Below are 18,805 nucleotides of genomic sequence, written 5' to 3' on the forward strand. Positions count from 1 at the left end.
CTGAGAACACTCTCATGCTTCGGCTAGATACGGTTCTTGTCTGTAAAGACAGCAAGTACAGAAAAGGGGAACAGCTTCCCAAGGCTGGCACAGGGATAGAATGGCAGGCAGGCTAGAGTGGAATGATTATTCAGGGTGGTCAAGTTACAGTTTTCAAACACCCAGATGCTAATTCTAGCATTTCAAGAAAATGCTCAAAATACCCAGAAGCCTAGAATTATAGCACAAAAGCCATATGTGGAACTCTTTTCTTCACTCATCCAAGAAAGAACTTACAAATTGGGGCTTTTCAAACTTTTGCATATATACAGATCACCTGAGTCCCTTGTTAAAAAACAGATTCTTATTCAGTAGGTCTAAGCTAGGCTTGAATTCTGAGATCCGTGATTCTCTGCCTCTAAGAGACTCCCGTATGGTGCCAAAGCTCCTGGCTCTTGAATCCCATTGATTATCAAGGATATATATGACTGAGCCCAAAGAGAGAGCCTCCAAAGTCAGAATTAAATAAGATTGAATTCAAGGATTTTTATATCCCATGGAAGGGGTGAGGAGCCTTCAGCTGTGGATACAAGAGGCAGAGGAAATCTGGAGATTCTGACTACTCTTGGGGTCTCTCTGGTATTGGAATCACTCTATGCTTTTTCAGCCCCGTGGCAAAATGGAGTTCGTTAAGAGTACAAATTTTCTTGGGGATCTTTAAATACAGACAGTCCCAGAGAAGACCCCTCTGATCTTTCTCCAAACCTGGTCCATCACCTCCACTCCAGAACAAGGAACTATGGCCTCCACTGTGAGATCCAGAGGCTCGTGAGATAATTTCCTTGGATGCTGATCCCTAAGGTTCAAAAGGTCAAAAGGGCCAAGCTTACCTCTGCTTGGAGAATGCTCTCCTTCATCCTCGGAAGCCTGATTTCCAAATAGATCCCTGCAGGGCCCTGGGAACACCCACCTGATTACCTGGGCTGTAAAAATGTGGATTTAGGATCTAACTGTTGCTGCTGCTTTTCTGCTTCCTGAAAGATGGAGCAAGGCAGGGTGAAATCCAGGGTGAGATGAGGAGAATTCAAGTCTCACTGTATCCCTTTCCCACACAAAAAAAAATGGAGGTAAGAAGTGAACTACCAGGGACTTGTTCCAGCAGCAGCGCCCTGGGATGGAAATATTTGGCTAACTCAGCTCCCAGCCCTGGTTGACAGAGCTTCAGTGGCCATGATCTGCTCTGCTTCACAGGGGGCCAGATTTCTGATGCCACATTCTGCAACTGCCTCTCTGATGGGCTTGTTAGGTCGTCAGTGTCTCTTCAAGTCTGGCCCCTCCCACTTTGGCTATACTTCAAACCAGGGATGCGAGCTGAGCAGCTGGGGAGACATGTCCAGGCCCCTGTAACAGAATGACTCTTCTCTGTGTCCACTTCAGGGATGAGCAACTGCTCCGTGACACCCATGACATCAGCACCCAGGACTGGGTAAGTGTCCCTATTCTGACAATGTTCAAGGGAGATGGCACCCACCTGGATATGGGTGTGCTGGCCACGAATATAGCTAGCTCTGAGCCTTGAGCCTTCAGAAGCCTGTGCTTCCAAAGGGGCAAGAAGTGCCTCCCCACCCGACTTACAAATGGTGAACTACAGAGCCTGGGCTTCCTCCTCCATCCTCAGCCCCATCAGAAATCCCTTAAATCTCAGGATCAGCCCTGAACCCTCAGGATCAGCCCTGAACCTCACCATAAGAAAGTATCTTATTGTAAGAAAGTATCTTAATTCAACTGAGGGAATAAGGGAACATAGAAAGAATGACAGCTAGGAAAGGAAGACCACAAAGAAGGAATAAAGAATCAAGGACGTAGGCTGGGCGTGGGGTGGTTCACGCCTGTAATCCCAGTACTTCTGGAGGCCAAGGCGGTTGGATTGCTTGAGCCCAGGAGTTCGACACAGTGAGACCTGTCTCCACAAAATATACAAAATTAGCCAGGTATGGTGGTGCACACCTGTAGTCCCAGCTACTCCGGAGGCTGAGGTGAGAAGATAACCTGAGCCTGGGGAGGTGAAGACTGCAGTAAGCCATGATCATGCCACTACCCTCCAGCCTAGGCTGGAGACAGAGCAAGACCCAGTCTCATTTAAAATTTAAAAAAAAAAAAAAAAAGGGGATCTGGGACTTAGAAGAAAGTTATAAGAAAATTAGCAAAAGTTAATTTTCAAAAGAAAATTAACAAAAGTTAAAATGCCCTAATATTGAGAGATGTCGCTTTCTCTTCCATAACAAGATGAGGAGAAAAAAGATCAGGCTACTGCAACATAAATTTAAATTAGACATTGGAAGGAAAGACTTTCCAGTAGTGCGACTGAGAAATAGGACTAGATAGTCAAGAAAGACAGCAGCACCATGCACTTCAGAGGGCTTTAAAGATAAATAATGTTTAAAAAAAAATTAGGCCAGGTGCGGTGGCTCATGCCTGTAATCCCAGCACTTTGGGAGGCCGAGGCAGGTGGATCACCTGAGGTCAGGAATTCAAGACCAGCCTGACCAACATGGAGAAACTCCATCTCTACTAAAAATACAAAATTAGCCAGGCATGGTGGTGCATGCCTGTAATCCCAGCTACTTGGGAGGCTGAGGCAGGAGAATCGCTTGAACCCAGGAGGTAGAGATTGCAGTGAGCCAAGATTGTGCCATTGCACTCCAGCTTAGGCAACAAAAGTGAAACTCTGTCTCAAAAAAAAAAAAAAATTGATTTTGACATGTTATGGTTTTTCCCGAACCAGGAAATGGAAACGATGAACTCCCTAGATCCCTGTTTGAACAGAATTTGTCCCTATCTCAGAAAATTGACTCTCGTAAAATAAAACCATTTGTTTTAAAGAGATGGATTGTTATGCTTTAATTTTCTCAGTGCTGAAACCATGGAAAGAATAAATGAAAAGTGATTTCATATTAACAAAATTCTCAACATAACTATTGTAAACCTTTGCATATGAGGAGCACTTTTGATTGATCAAAATCTTTCAGATATATGATATTATTTAATTTTAATTTTATTATTCCTCTGAGTCAAGCAGTAGGAATATTCCTGATGAAAACATAGGCTGTAATAGGTTATGATGCTTCATCTCCTAAAGCCCACCCAACAAGAGCTTTTTCCTATGAGCCATGCATCCATCAGGAAATTGCAACTCCCAGAGCCTGAGATGCCCATTCTTGGTGGAGTGTAATGATAGAATCCCTAAGGGTAATGGAGGCCAGGAAGGGAACTGAAAGGGTAAGATCTCTTTCCCTCATATGTCTACAACTTTCTCTTATTTGGCACAGAAGCGTAAGGCCTCCAGATTCCTCCATGACCCCAAAGTTGAGAAGACTGCAGTTCAACTCTGGAGAGAAGCCATCAGGAGGCTGTGTCCACAACCTGAAGACACAGCATTTCAGTCAATCACCTGACTACCCTGGACCCTAACTCTATAACCAAGGAAGAAGGACATCTCTGCTTCAGCCAGGTGTTTTACCCAGGCAGTCTTTCCCCTGAGCTCCACCCTGCCCATCTGTGGTAGTCAGGAACCCAGGCCTCATAGGTCCTCATCCCAACATGGCAGGGCAGCACCCCACGAAGCAGGTGCAGTCGTACAAGGGGCAATAGGATGAGAGGGTGGACAAGTGAAGGCAGGGTTAGGCCAGGTTCTTTTGGGCTCTGTGATCAAGACAAAGGGCCAAACAGAGTGCATCAGGTATGGACAGTTGTATACAAGGATCAAGACAAAGATCCAAACAGAGTGCATCAGGTGTGGATAGTGTTCAGGAATCAAGGACAGAAAATTGTGGGATAAAGAGATGGAAAGGTGTAAAGTTTTAAAACACATTAACAAATGTGAGGCCTATAATTCCCTCTGGAAAGTGCTCTAGAAACTTACACTACTTTGGGGGCTTAATTCAGTGTCAAGAGTCAAACACAGTCTGTCCTTTATAGACTCCCTTGTCCGGGTTTTCTTTCCTAAAGTATTTGAATATGCTTCCCCAAAGGCACTGTTTAAGTGACAGGCCATTTCCTCAACCCTTTTCACTCTCCTGCTCCATAGGCTCATCTGACACCTAAGCCACCTGGAGAAGAAGACTGTCTCAGGTACTCACCCTGTGGCAGAGACTATACTAGCCACACCCTCTATATGGCCTTCTCTAGGGCTCATTAGGAATTCCTTTAAAGAAAGAATCTGAGTTACAGGTGATGGAGAAGATTGGTTTCATCTGCCTGTGTCTAAGTACAGTGGCTCTATGTACTTTCTTGAATAGCCCCCTTTCAAATATTTTATCCTGTTTCCCCCACAAATCATCAAAATACATAAAGTATTTCAATATTTTAGCATTAAGATTATATTTTGCTGAATGTAATACATACACTCACAAAACCTCTGTGAAAACCCAGTTTGGGTTCAGATTGTAAAGCAGGAAGCTTCCTTCCTCTAGCACAACATGGATAGCAAGTGTAGGACAGCAATAATCCTGAAGTGGAAACTACACAGAGAGAATATGGTCGACAACTAGTGGATCTCCTCCTTAGTTCCTGTTGGATGTCTTGGGATGAGGTCGTGAGAGTAGAAGGATCACCACGAGGACTGCTTTTACTCTCAGGGTCACCTGCCTAGTAAACTGTCCAGCAGGGAGGAGAATAAATTTCTTTTATTCCCATCCATATGACTATGAAATCTACAGCACAGCTTCAGTTGCCTGAAAAGGGGAAGATATTAGCAGATATCATCACTGAACCCAAAAGAGAGGGTGGTGCCCATGAGTGGAGATGCCAGGGCCTATGGCTGAAACTGGGAACTTGGAAATCAAGTGAGACCCAAGCACATTCCAACTGCCAAAGCAAGGAAACCAGCAAACAAGCAGCTGATAAAATAAATGTGACATCAAAACTTGCCCTCCTGGTTCTTCCTGGGCTGTGGAATGGGTAGTGATAGAATTTCCAAGTATGATAGTGCATTTGGTTCAAAGAACAGCACTGTAGCATGGGAGAACCTGCACTATTATGTCATAAACTCAATCTGACTTTGTCTAAGTTTTTCTTCTTTGTGGGCCTCAGTTTCCTCTCCCATAAAGTAAGTAGCTATTACTAGAAAATGCTGAAGGTGCCTTTCATTTCCAATATCCTGTGATCTGGATGGTCTCACAGTCTACCATTTAAAGATAGTTATTCCCAGCCTGTGAAAAGACCACCTAGTCCAAAAGTATTTCCTACAAGAAAAGACTATTTAGGATATTTGTCAAAGATGGTCATCTTTGCATATATAAAATAAAACATATTACGTAATTGGTAAAGTAGAATTTTTATTTCTTTCCTTTTAAACAGAATCTGAACAAATGAACGTCATATATTAAATATTATATCATGTAAGATTTAACCAGAGTGAGAATTTGTCACACCACCAACAAAATAATAATCAGAACACATTATGGCAATAAGGTAACTTTATAAAAATCTTCACCTCATAGATGTTGACTCAGCATTTGTTAACACAAAAATTTTATTTTTTTAATTAACAGTTTAAAAATTAAATTACCTGATAAGGAGGCACTGTAATTATTGGATGGTACTGAAAACAAAACCAGACAAGGGTGCCTTCTATTTTCATGCTAGCTCAACAATATTAAAAATGTTGTCAGTGCTTTCCATTTCTTTATTTTATTTTATTTTATTTGTTTTGTTTTGTTTTTGAAACAGAGTTTCACTCTTGTCGCCCAGGCTGGAGTGCAATGGTGCAATCTCAGCTCACTGCAACATCCACCCCCTGGGTTCAAGTGATTCTCCTGCCTCAGCCTCCCAAGTAGCTGGGATTACAGGCACCTGCCACCACACCCAACTAATTTTTGTATTTTCAGTAGAGACGGGGTTTCACCGTGTTGGCCAGGCTGGTCTCGAACTCCTGACCTCAGGCGATCCACCAGTCTTGGCCTCCCAAAATGCTGGGATTACAGGCATGAGCCACTGCACTCCGCCCAGTGTTTTCCATTTCTAAAAACACTTAAATATAAAACCTCAGCAAGACATTTTATACAAATAGGTAGCAAAATTCATCCAGAAGCATAGGACAAAATGTCCAAAAACAGGCCGGGCTCATGCATGTAATCCCAGCACTTTGGGAGGCTGAGGCAGACGGATCACCTGAGGTCGGGAGTTCGAGACCAGCCTGACCAACATGGAGAAACCCCATCTCTACTAAAACTATAAAATTAGCCGGGTGTGGTGGCACATGCCTATAATCTCAGCTACTCAGGAAGCCTGAGGCAGGAGAATCGCTTGAACCCGGGAGGCAGAGGTTGTGGTGAACCGAGATCGCGCCATTATACTCCAGCTGGGCAACAAGAGCGAAACTCTGTCTCAAAAAAAAAAAAAAGTCCAAAAACAAATCAACGTATTAATGGAGTTACCTTCAAATTTTTACTTCTCAAAGTTACAGCCACTGAAATTATATTGTATCATATTAAAAGGCAGAAATAATTAGTGGAATAGAAATGCAATTCGTGATCCAGAAAAGTTTCAGTCTATGATAGCCAAAAATTCCTAATCAAGAAGGATAAGAAGCATTCATTAATAAATGATATTGAGGCCGGGTGCAGTGGATCCCAGCACTTTGGAAGGCCAAGGCAGGTGGATCACTTGAGGTCAGGAGTTCGAGACCGGCCTGGCCAACATACTGAAACCCTGTCTCTACTAAAAATACAAAACGTAGTCAGGCATGGTGGCGGATGCATGTAATCCCCACTACTCAGGAAGCTGAGGCAGGAGAATTGCTTGAACCCAGGAGGTGGAGGTTGCAATGAGCCAAGGTGGTGCCATTGCACTCTAGCCCGGGCAACAGAGCGAGACTATGTCTCAAATAAATAAATAAATAAATAAAATTGAGGAAAGAACTTCATTTACACAGAAAATATTGTCTATCGTGAGTCAGATACTGAGCTTAAAGAACACAGAGTAAAGAAATTGCAACTGATAAAATATCTCCTGTATGAATGGCATTAAGTGAGGGAGCACTAATGTCACTGAGGATCATCAAGGATGATCCAGGACTCAAACTGGAGCAACTGGGTGAAAGGAAGCAACACATTACTAGAAATTGAGACGAGTGAGAGGAAGAGACTTTGGAGGTGAAAACAAAAGTTTACTTTTGGAAATATGAGAGTCTATGAGACGTCAAAGCAGAGACTTCAAACATGTTGTTAGATAGATGAATCTGCTCTGCAAAGGAAAGATTTAGAGCTTTTTCAATCACCTAGTCAATTACACTTACTTGCTTTTGTTACCATGCCTTCATTCCTGGGCTAAGAGGTGGGGAGGATCTTCACAAGTTTTACTTCCTAAATTTCAAGGGAAAATAATGTAGCCCCTAGAGAGTATTAAGGACTTTTGGGGAGGAGACCCATGGGGAAAGTAGGACTTTGAAGGAGCCAGGACAATGGAGGACAGCAGGTTTTACAAATCAATCCTAAGGATAAGATCGAATTGGCATGGGAGGTTTCCTGCATTACAGTGTATATGCGAGTGTGCCCTTGGCACACATCCTTATTGCCTAGCTCACCTGTCTGTGATCCCAAGTTGATTAGCCTAGAATAAACCTGAAAAAAGTGCTTCCTACCTGTTTGCTTAAGTATCAGTGACATGAGGACAAGGGAATCAGTATATCAGAAGTAACACATTAAAAATGTCATTAAATTAAGAGAAAAGACTGCTTTCTAACACTGTTGCCATATTTCAACATAGTTCTGAATGTTCTAGACAACACAATATCAAGGAAAAGAAAAAATAAGTGGAGGTCTAAACATTGAATAGGGCAAGATGATATGTAGGAAAGCATGAAGGTGGCCCACTTGTCTACTTGGATGCCCTATCCACGTGCCTACCTATAGCGACGTCCTCTACTTGTGCACTAGGTCCATAATGGATCAAGCCTTCTCAAGAGTATTGCTCCCGCAATTCTCCCCTTTTTTCCTGAATCATTTTTTCTTTTTTGTTGTTGTTGCAATTATTTCAATATCATTTATATATGCTATAATTTCTCCCATTTCTCACCACTTCCACTCTTTTCTGTTAACAGAACTCCTCTAGCTTATGATTAGAGCTTTGTGTGATATCTTTTTCTATCCTCTTACTTTTAATCTATGTGTTTTATATTTATATTTAAATCATACATTTCAAACTTGTATTTGAGTCTTGCTTTTTTATTCATTCTAAAATGTCTACCTTTCAACTGGAGTTTTTAGACCACTTATATATAATGCACATATAAGTAGTTGGATATAAAATGACCATCATACTATTTTCTGTTTTTTCATTCTGTAATTTATTCCTTTTTGCCTGTTTTCCTACCTTCTTTTGGGTTAACTGAATATATTTTAGCCTTTCACTTTATTTCCACTACTGGATTATTAGCTACAAATTCTAGGGTTTTTTTTAGTGTTTTCTCAGTTTATAATATGAAGTTTTAACTTACCTACTTATAACTTTAACATATCTACTTTTCGAATTCTACTTTCAAATGATATGATACCTTCTCCGAAGGTAAAATATAAAAACCTTAAAACAATATACTTCTATTTTTCCATTGCTATTCTTTTTTCTATTCATGTCATACATTTTACAGCTGTATAAGTTAAAGTTTATTATCTTTTTAGCATCTTTAATAATTTACATTAAATAAAATCAACCCATTTTAACTATACAGTTTGATGAGCTTTGGCAAATCTAGGCAGCCATGTAATCACCGCCAAAATCAAGATACAGAATGGTTTCCATTAAAATAAGTTCCCTCAAGTGCCTTTGCCATCAGTCTCTGCTCCCAGCCTGCCAGGCCTCGCATCCGTCTTGACAATCATGGATCTGATTTAGACCACTGTAGTTTTGCCTTTTCCAGAAGTTCATATAAGTTAAATCATACTGTATGTAGTATTTTTATCTTTTTTCCTTCCTTTAACATAATGCTTTGGAGAGTCACCTTATTCTTCCATGTCTGATTAGTTTATTTCTTTTTAATGCTGAATGTGTTACCTTATATACATATACCAACAGATTTCTATTCAACAGTTAATAGATATTTGGTGTTTTCCCCATAGGTTTTGAGTATTATAAATAAGGACCACATGAACTTTATGCATGGGTGTACAGTGGATAATATGATAACGGTAACTTCATTAGAAACTGACAGGCCAGACACAATGGCTCATGCCTATAATCCCAGCACTTTAGGAGGCTGAGGTGGGTGGATCACCTGAGGTTAGGAGTTCAAGATCAGCCTGGCCAACGTGGTAAAACCCCGTCTCTACTAAAAATACAAAATTAGCCAGATGTGGTGGCGCATGCCTGTAATCCCAGCTACTCAGGAGGTTGAGGCAGGAGAATCACTTGAACTCAGGAGGCAGAGGCTGCAGTGAGCCAAGATCCTGCTATTGCACTCCGGCCTAGGCAACAAGAGCAAGACTCTGTCTCAAAAAAAAAAAAGAAAAAAGAAAACAAAAAGAAAGAAAGAAAAAGAAACTGTCCAATTATTTTCCAAATTGGATATACCACTTTTAGATTCCTACCAATATATGAGAGATCCAGTTACTACACATCTTCATCAATACTTGGTATTGTCAGTCTTTTTAATTTTTAACCACTCTGGAGTATGTAGTATATTTTTCTAATGACTAATGATGGTAAGCGTTATTTCAAATGCTTACTTACATTGGTATATCTTCTTTAATGAAGTGCCTGTTCAAATATTTTGCTTATTTTACTTTGGGTTGTCTTATTTTAGAGTTATTAGACTTCTTTATATATTCAAGATACATATCCTTTAATACGTAGCAATATAATATTAAAAGTCTGGGAGGTTTTTCATAGAAATTTGCAAGTTGATTCTAAAATGCATAGGGCAAAGCAAAGACCCTATAACAGCTAAAACTATGAGAACAAAGTTAAAGGATATATTACTTATTTCAGGACCTACTCTAAGCCATGTAATCGATATGCACAGGACCGACATACAGAAAACTACAAAATCTTGATTTTAAAAACCAAAGAAGATATAAATAAATTGGAGAAGACACAAATAAATAGAAAGATTCTGTGTTCACGGATTGGAAGACTCAATATTGTTAGGATGCCCATTTTTCCCAATTTGATCTATAGATTCAATGCAGTATCAATCAAAATCCCAGAAGTTATTTTGAAGCTATTAATGAACTAGCCCTAAATTTTATTTGGAAAGGCAAAAACCATAAAGTAGCCAATACAATATTGAAGAATAACAGAGTAGGGTGACTCATACCACCTGATGTCAAGACATACAGATGGCGAATAAGCAGATGAAAAGATGCTCAACATTGTAAGTTATTAGGGAATTGCTAATAAAAACAACAAAGAGATACCACTACACACCTATTAAAATGACTGAAATCCGAAAAACTGACACTATCAAATGCTTGGGAAGGATGTGGAGCAGCAGGAACACTCATTCATTGCTGGTGGGAATGCAAAATGGTACAGGCACTTTGACTGTTTGACAGTCTCTTATAAAATTAAACATAATCTTACCATACCATCCAGCATTCATGCTTCTAGATATTTTTCCAACTGAGTTGAAAAATGTATGTTCACATAAAATCTCCACATGAATATTTATGGCAGCTTTACAGTCTGTCCTCCTTAACTGCAGGTTTTATATTTGTGATTCACCTATTTCCTAAAATTAATTTATAACCCCAAAATCAATGCTTATGATACTTTTGTGGTCATTCAAAGACGTGCAGAGAGTAGTGAAAAATTTGAGTCACCCAAAGTGGACGTTCCCAGCTGAGCTTGAACAAGACAAAGCTCTGCCTTCTTGTTTCGATTATCATACTGTAGACAAGTATCTCTTTTGCAGTCTATTTAGTGCCACATTTTTTATGCTTTTATGTTTTTTGTTGGTGATTTCACTGTTTAAAATGGTCCTCAAACATAGTACGGAAGTGCTGTCTAGTATTTCTAAGTGCAAGAAGCCTGTGATGAGCTTTACAAAGAAAATACCTATGCTAGATAGGTCTGAATCAGGCAAAAGTTACAGTGAATTGACAGGCCGTCAATTCAATGTTAGTGAATAAGCATATGGTACATGCAGACAAAGGAATAGGAAATTCACTGATCTGTATGTGAGGCCCTATGGAAAGTGTTAAAATAACAGGACAAAGCTATGGGAAAGATAGAAAAGCAGCTAAATTTGTACATTTATGAAGTGATTAGCAATATTTAAAAAGCATAGTGCCCTCTCACCACTCCTTTTCAACATCAAGACAAAAGTAAAATTAAAGTATTTATGTGTGTGTGTACATATATATAATATATATGTGTGTGTGTCTGTGTGTGTGTATATATATATATGAGAGGAGGAAATAAAACTGTCATTGTTCACAGATGATACAATCATCTATGTAAAAAAATCCAAAAGATTCATGTAAAGACTCCTGGAACTAACAAGCAATTATTGCAAGGTTGCAGGATGCAAGATTAGTATACAAAAGTCAATCACTTTCCTATATATCATCAATGTAAAAGTTGAATTTGAAGTTAAAAACACAATACCATTTACATTAGCACCCCCAACTAAGAAATACTTAGATATAAATCTAGTAAACTATGTACAAGATCTATACAAAGAAAACTACAAAACTGATTAAATAAATCAAACTGTTACTAAATAGAGAGATATACCATGTTTGTGAATAGAAAGTCTCAATATTGTCAAGAAGTCAAACTTTTCAAATTGATCTATAGATTCAACCTATGTCAATCTATTGATTGATGTATAGATTCAATCTATAGATTCAATACAATCCCAACCAAATCCCAGAAAGTTATTTTGTGGCTATCAACAAACTAACTGTCTGGTTTATATAGAGAGGTAAAATACCAAAGATAACCAGGATAACCAACAATATTGAGGTAGAAAAATAAATCAGAGGACTGACACTACCCAACTTTAAGACTTATTATAAAGCTATAAATATCCAGATAGTGTGGTATTGGACAAATAGACAAATAGATTAATGGAATAGAATATATATATACAGCCCAGACATAGATCAACACAAATATGGTCAACTGATCTTTGACAAAGGAGCAAAGGCAATGCAATGGAGAAAACAGTCTTTTCAACAAACGATTTTGGAACAACTGGACATCTACATGCAAGAAAATGAATCTAGACACACGCTTTACACCCTTCACGAAAATTAACCTAAAAATGAATCAAATGCTAAATGTTAAACACAAAACTCCAAAACTCCTAGAATATAACACAGGAGAAAATCTAAATGATTTTGGGTATGGAGATAACTTTTTAGATGCAACATCAAAGGCATGATCCATGGAAGTAATCATTGATCAGCTAGACTTCATTAAAATTCAGAATTTCTCCCTTCAGAAAGATGCTGTCAAGGGAATGAGAAGACAAACGACAGACTGGGAGAAAATATTTCCAAAAGACATATTCCATAAAGGACCATTATCCAAAATATACAAAGAACAATAAGAAAATGAACAATGCAATTTAAAAATGGGCAAAATGACAGACACCTCACTAAAAAATAAATACAGATGGAAAATAATCATCTAAAAAGATGCTCCATATAAATGTCATTAGGTAATTGCAAATTAAAACAACAATGAGATACCACTACACACCTATTAGAATAGCCAAAGTTCAAAATACTGACAACACCAAATTCTTGTGAGGATGTGGAGCAACAGAAATTCTCATTCATTGCTGGTGGGTATGCAAAATGGTATGGTCACTTTGGAAAATAGTTTGTTAGTTTCTTAAAAAACTAAACATAATCTTATCATATAATCATTTGGGTATTTACTCAAATGGGCAAAAAATGTATATTCACACAAAACCTGGCACATGGATGTTTATAGCAGCTTTATTCATACTTGCCAAAAATTGGAATCAAACAAGATGACCTTCAGTAGAGGAGTAAACTGTCATACATCCAGACAACAGAATATTATTCAACCCTAACACTAAAAAGAAATGAGCAATCAAGACATAAAAACATATAAAGAAAACTTAAATGCATATTACCAAGCAAAAGAAGCTTCTCTAAAAAGGATTCATACAAGATGGTTCCAACTATATGGCACTCTAGAAAAGACAAAACTATGGAGACAGTGAAAAGATCAATGGTTTGCCAGGGGTTGTGGGGAGGGAGGGATGAGTAGGCCGAGCACAGAGGATTTTTAGGGCAGTGACAACACTTTGTATGATGTTATAATGGCAGATACATGTCATTATACATTTGTCAAAACCCATAGAATGTACACCAAGAATGAAACTTAATGTAAACTATAGACTTTGGGTGATAATGATGTATCAATTTATGTTCATTAATTATAACAAATGGACCACTCTAGTGTGGGATATTGATAGTTGGGAAGGCTGTGCATGTTTAGGGACAGAGGTATGTGGGAACTTTACACAATTTCAGCTCAATTTTGCTATGTGTTGGGAGAAAAGCTGAGGCAAGACTTGCTAGTCTGACATAATATAAAAAGAGTCTTGGAACAAGTCCTGGGTCCAGAGTTTAAAACCTCTTGTGGCCTATGGAACACCAAGCTCTGTGCTTAAGGGTGGAAGGCTGCCCCGCCGCACTGCAACCTAAGCCCAGGGCATAAAACCCCTCATGACTTGGATGGAATCCAGGGCTCAGGGCATAAAAGCCCTTGTGGCCTCTGGAATGTGTCTAGACTTGCTGGCTCCTTGCTTCTAGCAATTCCAGGCACATGGATCTATTGTATCTTAAACTAAAAGAACATGTTTCCCATTATCTCAAGTAGCAGAACATGTTCCATATGCATCAAAGAAAATGCTAAACCATCACAGCTGTCGATCATGCACTTAATGCATCGCTACCTTTCAAGCCCCACATCCTCACCACCTGTTTCTTTGTTTGATCACCAATAAGTAGTGTGGGGTCCCAGAGCTCAGGGCCTTCACAGCCTCCATACTAGCACTGGCCCCCTGGACCCACCATAGGTACTCTTAACTTGTCTCATTCCTTTGACTCCACTGGACTTCATAGCCCCCACGGCATGGTGTTGGGTCTGATCACCCCAACATTCCTGGTGCCCAATGTGGGGTGACAAAGACCCCAGCAAAGGAATGCTAGAGCATGTGGAAGTGGAGGATGCATCAGAGGACACCCGAGGATGACTGAAGGAAGCTCAGTGGGTAAGCTGGGCACTTGGAAGAACCAGGGTAACTATGGGCAAAGTGAAAGTAAACATACTGCTTATTTAAATTTCTTATGGCATTTATTACAGAGAGGGGGAGTTAAGGTTAGTACTCGGAATTTGTTAACACTTTTCAGTACAGTAGAGCAGTTTTGTTCATGATTCCTGGAACAAGGGACTATGGAGTTGGATGAACGGTACAGAATTGAAAGAGAGTTTAAAAAGGCATATAAAAATGGAGCAAAAATTCCAGTTTCTGTCTGGTCAGTGTGGGCATTAATAAAGGCAGCTTTTGAGCCATTTCAAACAGATGATGAGGCAGATCCAGAAGAGGAAGGGGAAGACGACTGTAAAAAACTAACTTCAGGGCCAGGCGTGGTGGCTCAAGCCTGTAATCCCAGCACTTTGGGAGGCCGAGACAGGCGGATCACGAGGTCAGGAGATCGAGACCATCCTGGCTAACACAGTGAAACCCTGCCTCTACTAAAAAATACAAAAAACTAGCTGGGTGAGGTGGCGGGCGCCTGTAGTCCCAGCTACACGGGAGGCTGAGGCAGGAGAATGGTGAAAAACCTGGGAGACGGAGCTTGCAGTGAGCTGAGATCTGGCCACTGCACTCCAGCCCAGGCGACAGAGCAAGACTCCGTCTCAAAAAAAAAAAAAAAAAAACCAAAAACAACTAACTTCAGATTCTGAATGCAAGGAGCAAAAACTGGAGGAATTTAAAGAAAAGAAAGGGAAATGAAAAGGGTATGTTTTACTAGCCTGTTGGCTCTGTCTACTGAATTAAGTGAATGGCCACCTCCTCCCCGTCCCCCTAACGGGCAAGCAGATGAATTAGCTGAAAAACTTACCACTCCTGTGGTGGCAACATTAAAATCTGGAGCAATTGGTGGTGCTATACAAAATTCTATTCAAAAGGCTAGAGCTAAGGGAGACCTTGAAGCATGGCAATTTCCAGTTACTATAACCCAGCAAAGAGGTCAGAATATAGCCAATTGGACCACCTTTTCCTTTAAGTTGTTAAAGGAATTCAAGGAGGCCATTAGTCAGTATGGGCCAAACTCTCCTTTTGTGCAAACTTTGCTAAAAAATGTGGCTCTTGATAATAGGTTAATACCATATGATTGAGATACTTTAACAAAATCTGTTCTCACACCATCTCAGTACTTACAGTTTAAAACCTGGTGGGCTGACGAAGCCCAAATTCAGGCAAGGGAAAACACACAAGCACAGCCACCTGTGCCTGTTTCCTTTGAACAGTTGATGGGGGTCGGCCCTAATTGGGGTTGATTAGAAAATCAAGCAGTAATGGAGGATGTTGCCATTGTTCACCTGCACTTTGTGTGCTTATGGGCATGGGAAAGGATAAATGTTAGAGGAGAAAAATATCCTTCTTTCAGTTCTGTCCAACAAGGACCTAAAGAACCATATATTGATTTTATTGCTCAGCTCCAAGAGGCTGTGTATAAAGCCATTACTGATAAAACAGCTCAAGATGTTGTAACACAACTTCTTGCATACGATAATGCTAATGCAGAGTGTCAAAATGCTATTAGACCTATGAGAGGGAAGGCTCATTTGGTTTAATATATTAAGGCTTGTGATGGCATTGGAGGTAACTTGCATAAGGCTACTCTTTTAGCTCAGGTTATGGCTGGATTAAAAGTCAGAAAAAATATGCCCATTTTTCAGTTTCTTGTTTTAATTGTGGGCAATTTGGACATACAAAAAAGGAATGTAAAAAAGGAAATCAAAAGGCAGGAACTACCACCATCAAACAACAGAAAAGCCCCAGTTATGCCTCCATTGTAAAAAAGACAATCACTGGGCAAATCAGTGTCACTCTAAATTTAGCAAAGATGGACAACCTCTTTCGGGAAATGGGAAAAGAGGCCCACCTCAGACCCCTCAACAAACTGAGGCATATCCGGCACAGCCAGTGCCCTTACAAACATACAACAATTGTCCCCCACCAGAGCAGGCAGTGCTGCTGTAGACCTCTGCAGCACAATTCCCATCTCCCTACTTCCTGGAGAGCCATCAAAAAAGGCACCCACAAGCATTAGGGGCCCTTTACCTTCAGTAACAGTTGGTTTATTGCTTGGAAGATCTAGTTTAAATTTAAGAGGTGTCACTGTGCATACTGTAATTATTGATTCTGAATATACTGGAGAGATTCAACTAGTTAGTTCCTCAACTCATGATCTGCTTCCCCAGGAGAAAGAATTGCTCAGTTGCTGCTACTGCCTTACACAAAACTAGGGAGCAGCACAGTGAAAAGAACAGGAGGCTTTGGTAGTACTAATCCAGCAGGCAAGGCTGTATATTGGGTCAATCAAGTGTCTGACAAAAGACCTATTTGTACAGTAACTATTCAGGGAAAGGATTTTGAGGGGCTAGTAGATACCAGAGCTCATGTTTCTATTATTGCTTTAAATCAATGGCCCTGATACTAGCCCAAACAAAAGGCATCCACTGGTATTGTTGGAGTAAGAGTTGCTTCAGAAGTTTTTCAAAGTTCCTTGATTTTGCCATGTTCAGGGCAAGATGGCCAGGAAGGGACAATCCAACCTATTATTACACCTATTCCTATCAATTTATGGGATAGAGAATTATTGCAACAATGGGGTGCTGAAATATCTATTCCTATGGACCAATATAGTAATAGCAGTAAACAAATTATGAAAAATACGGGATATCTCCTGGGAAAAGGATTAGGAAAAAATGAAAGTGGCCAATTAGAACCTTTAGAATTAAAAGGGCAAACATATCAAACCGGATTGGGGTATCATTTTTAGGAGTGGCCATTGTTGAGCCTCCTGCTCCCATTCCTCTTGTTTGGCTAACTGCCAAACCAGTTTGGGTGGAGCAATGGCTGCTGAAATAGGAAAGACTGGAGGCTTTAAAAGAATTGGTGCAAGTACAATTGCAAAAGGGACACATAGAGCCTACTTTCTCTCCTTGGAATTCTCCTGTGTTTGTCAGTAAGAAAAAATCAGGGAAACAGATAATGTTAATAGATTTACAACCTGTTAATGCTATAATTCAACCCATAGGAGCACTGCAACCAGGGCTGCCCTCCCCAACCATGATTCCAAAATACTGGCCTCTTATAGTAATAGATCTAAAGGATTGGTTTTTTACCATTCCTTTAGCTACCCAAGATTATGAAAATTTTGCTTTTACTGTTCCCACCATAAATAACAAAGAACCAGCAGACAGATACCATTGGAAAGTACTACCACAGGGCATGTTAAATAGCCCGACTATTTGTCAAACCTATTTCGGGAAAGTTATTAAGCCAGTTAAAGAACAGTTTTAAAAATGTTATATTATTCATTACATGGATGATATTCTATGTGTAGCTGAAACTAGGGAAGAATTAATGTTATGCTACAAACAGTTAGAAAAGGCTGTAAATGCAGCAGGGTTAGTTATAGCCCCTGATCAAATTCAAACTTCTACTCCCTTTCAATATTTAGCAATGAAAGTAGAAGAAAGTACTATTAAGCCTCAAAAGATTCAAATTCGAAGAGATAATTCAAAAACGCTGAATGAGTTTCAAAAATTACTAGGAGACATTAATTGGGTTCGTCCCACTTTAGGTATTCCTGCCTATGCTATGTCTCACCTCTTTTCTACTTTATGAGGTGATTCTAACTTTAACAGTAAATGTTCCCTGTCCAAAGAAGCATTGGAGGAACTTCAATTAATTGAAGAAAAAGTTCAACACACTCAAGTGGAATGAATTGATCCAATGCAGCCATTACAGTTTTTAGTTTTTCCTACTAAGCATTTCCCTACAGGAGTTACTGTTCAACAAAATGGTCTAGTTGAGCGGCTTTTTCCACCTCACAATACAACTAAAATGCTCACTCTATACCTAGACAAATTGCTGTGCTAATGGATCGAGCAAGGCTGCACACAACAAAATTAATGGGATATGATCCAAATCAAATTATAGTTGCTTTAACTAAACAACAAATTCAACAAGCTTATATTAATTCCCAGGAATAGCAAGTAATTTGGCCAGTTTTATTGGCATTCTTGATAATCTCATCCTAAATCTAAAATCCTCCAGTTTCTAAAGTTGATATCATGGATATTGCCTTCCATTACTCAAAAAGCCCCCACTGAAGGGGCCATTACTGTTTTTACTGATGGGTCTAGTAATGGAAATGCCTCATTTGTAGGATCTCAACAACAAGTTTTTCAAACTGACTTTGCTTCTGCTCAAAGGGCTGAACTTATGGCTGTGATAATACTGTTAAAAACTTTTAAACAGCCAGTAAACATTGTTTCTGATTTAGCTTATGTGGGGTAAGCCACACAAAATATTGAATGTGCCTTAATTCAGAATGTAACTGATGACCAACTTAATCTTTTATTTCATTCTTTGCAGCAATCAGTACAACAAGGACATTCCCCTTTCTATATTACACATCTAAGAGCACATACTAACCTCACTGGTCCCACTTTATGCCTTAACCTGTCTTTTCTCATTCATCTGAGACTCTGCCAGACTCCATTGCCCCCATGGCCTGGTGTTGGGTCTGATCACCCCAAC

General features: G+C 39.6%; 1 protein-coding gene across 1 annotated transcript in view; it reads left to right on the plus strand.

The window, feature by feature from the left end:
* The window catches only part of C11H12orf54 (chromosome 11 C12orf54 homolog), a 15,145-nt gene extending 9,992 nt beyond the window's left edge, over positions 1-5,153 (plus strand). Inside the window, exons 7-9 of the mRNA XM_008003060.3 lie at positions 1,417-1,465; positions 3,309-3,490; positions 4,698-5,153. Coding sequence (XP_008001251.3) covers positions 1,417-1,465; positions 3,309-3,450 — 191 coding nt within the window. The 3' untranslated portion in view covers positions 3,451-3,490; positions 4,698-5,153. The remainder of the gene's footprint in view (positions 1-1,416; positions 1,466-3,308; positions 3,491-4,697) is intronic.
* Positions 5,154-18,805: the final 13,652 nt, after the last annotated feature.

The sequence above is a fragment of the Chlorocebus sabaeus genome, chromosome 11, assembly GCF_047675955.1.
Source record: "Chlorocebus sabaeus isolate Y175 chromosome 11, mChlSab1.0.hap1, whole genome shotgun sequence".
In the NCBI taxonomy this organism is placed as follows: Eukaryota; Metazoa; Chordata; class Mammalia; order Primates; family Cercopithecidae; genus Chlorocebus; species Chlorocebus sabaeus.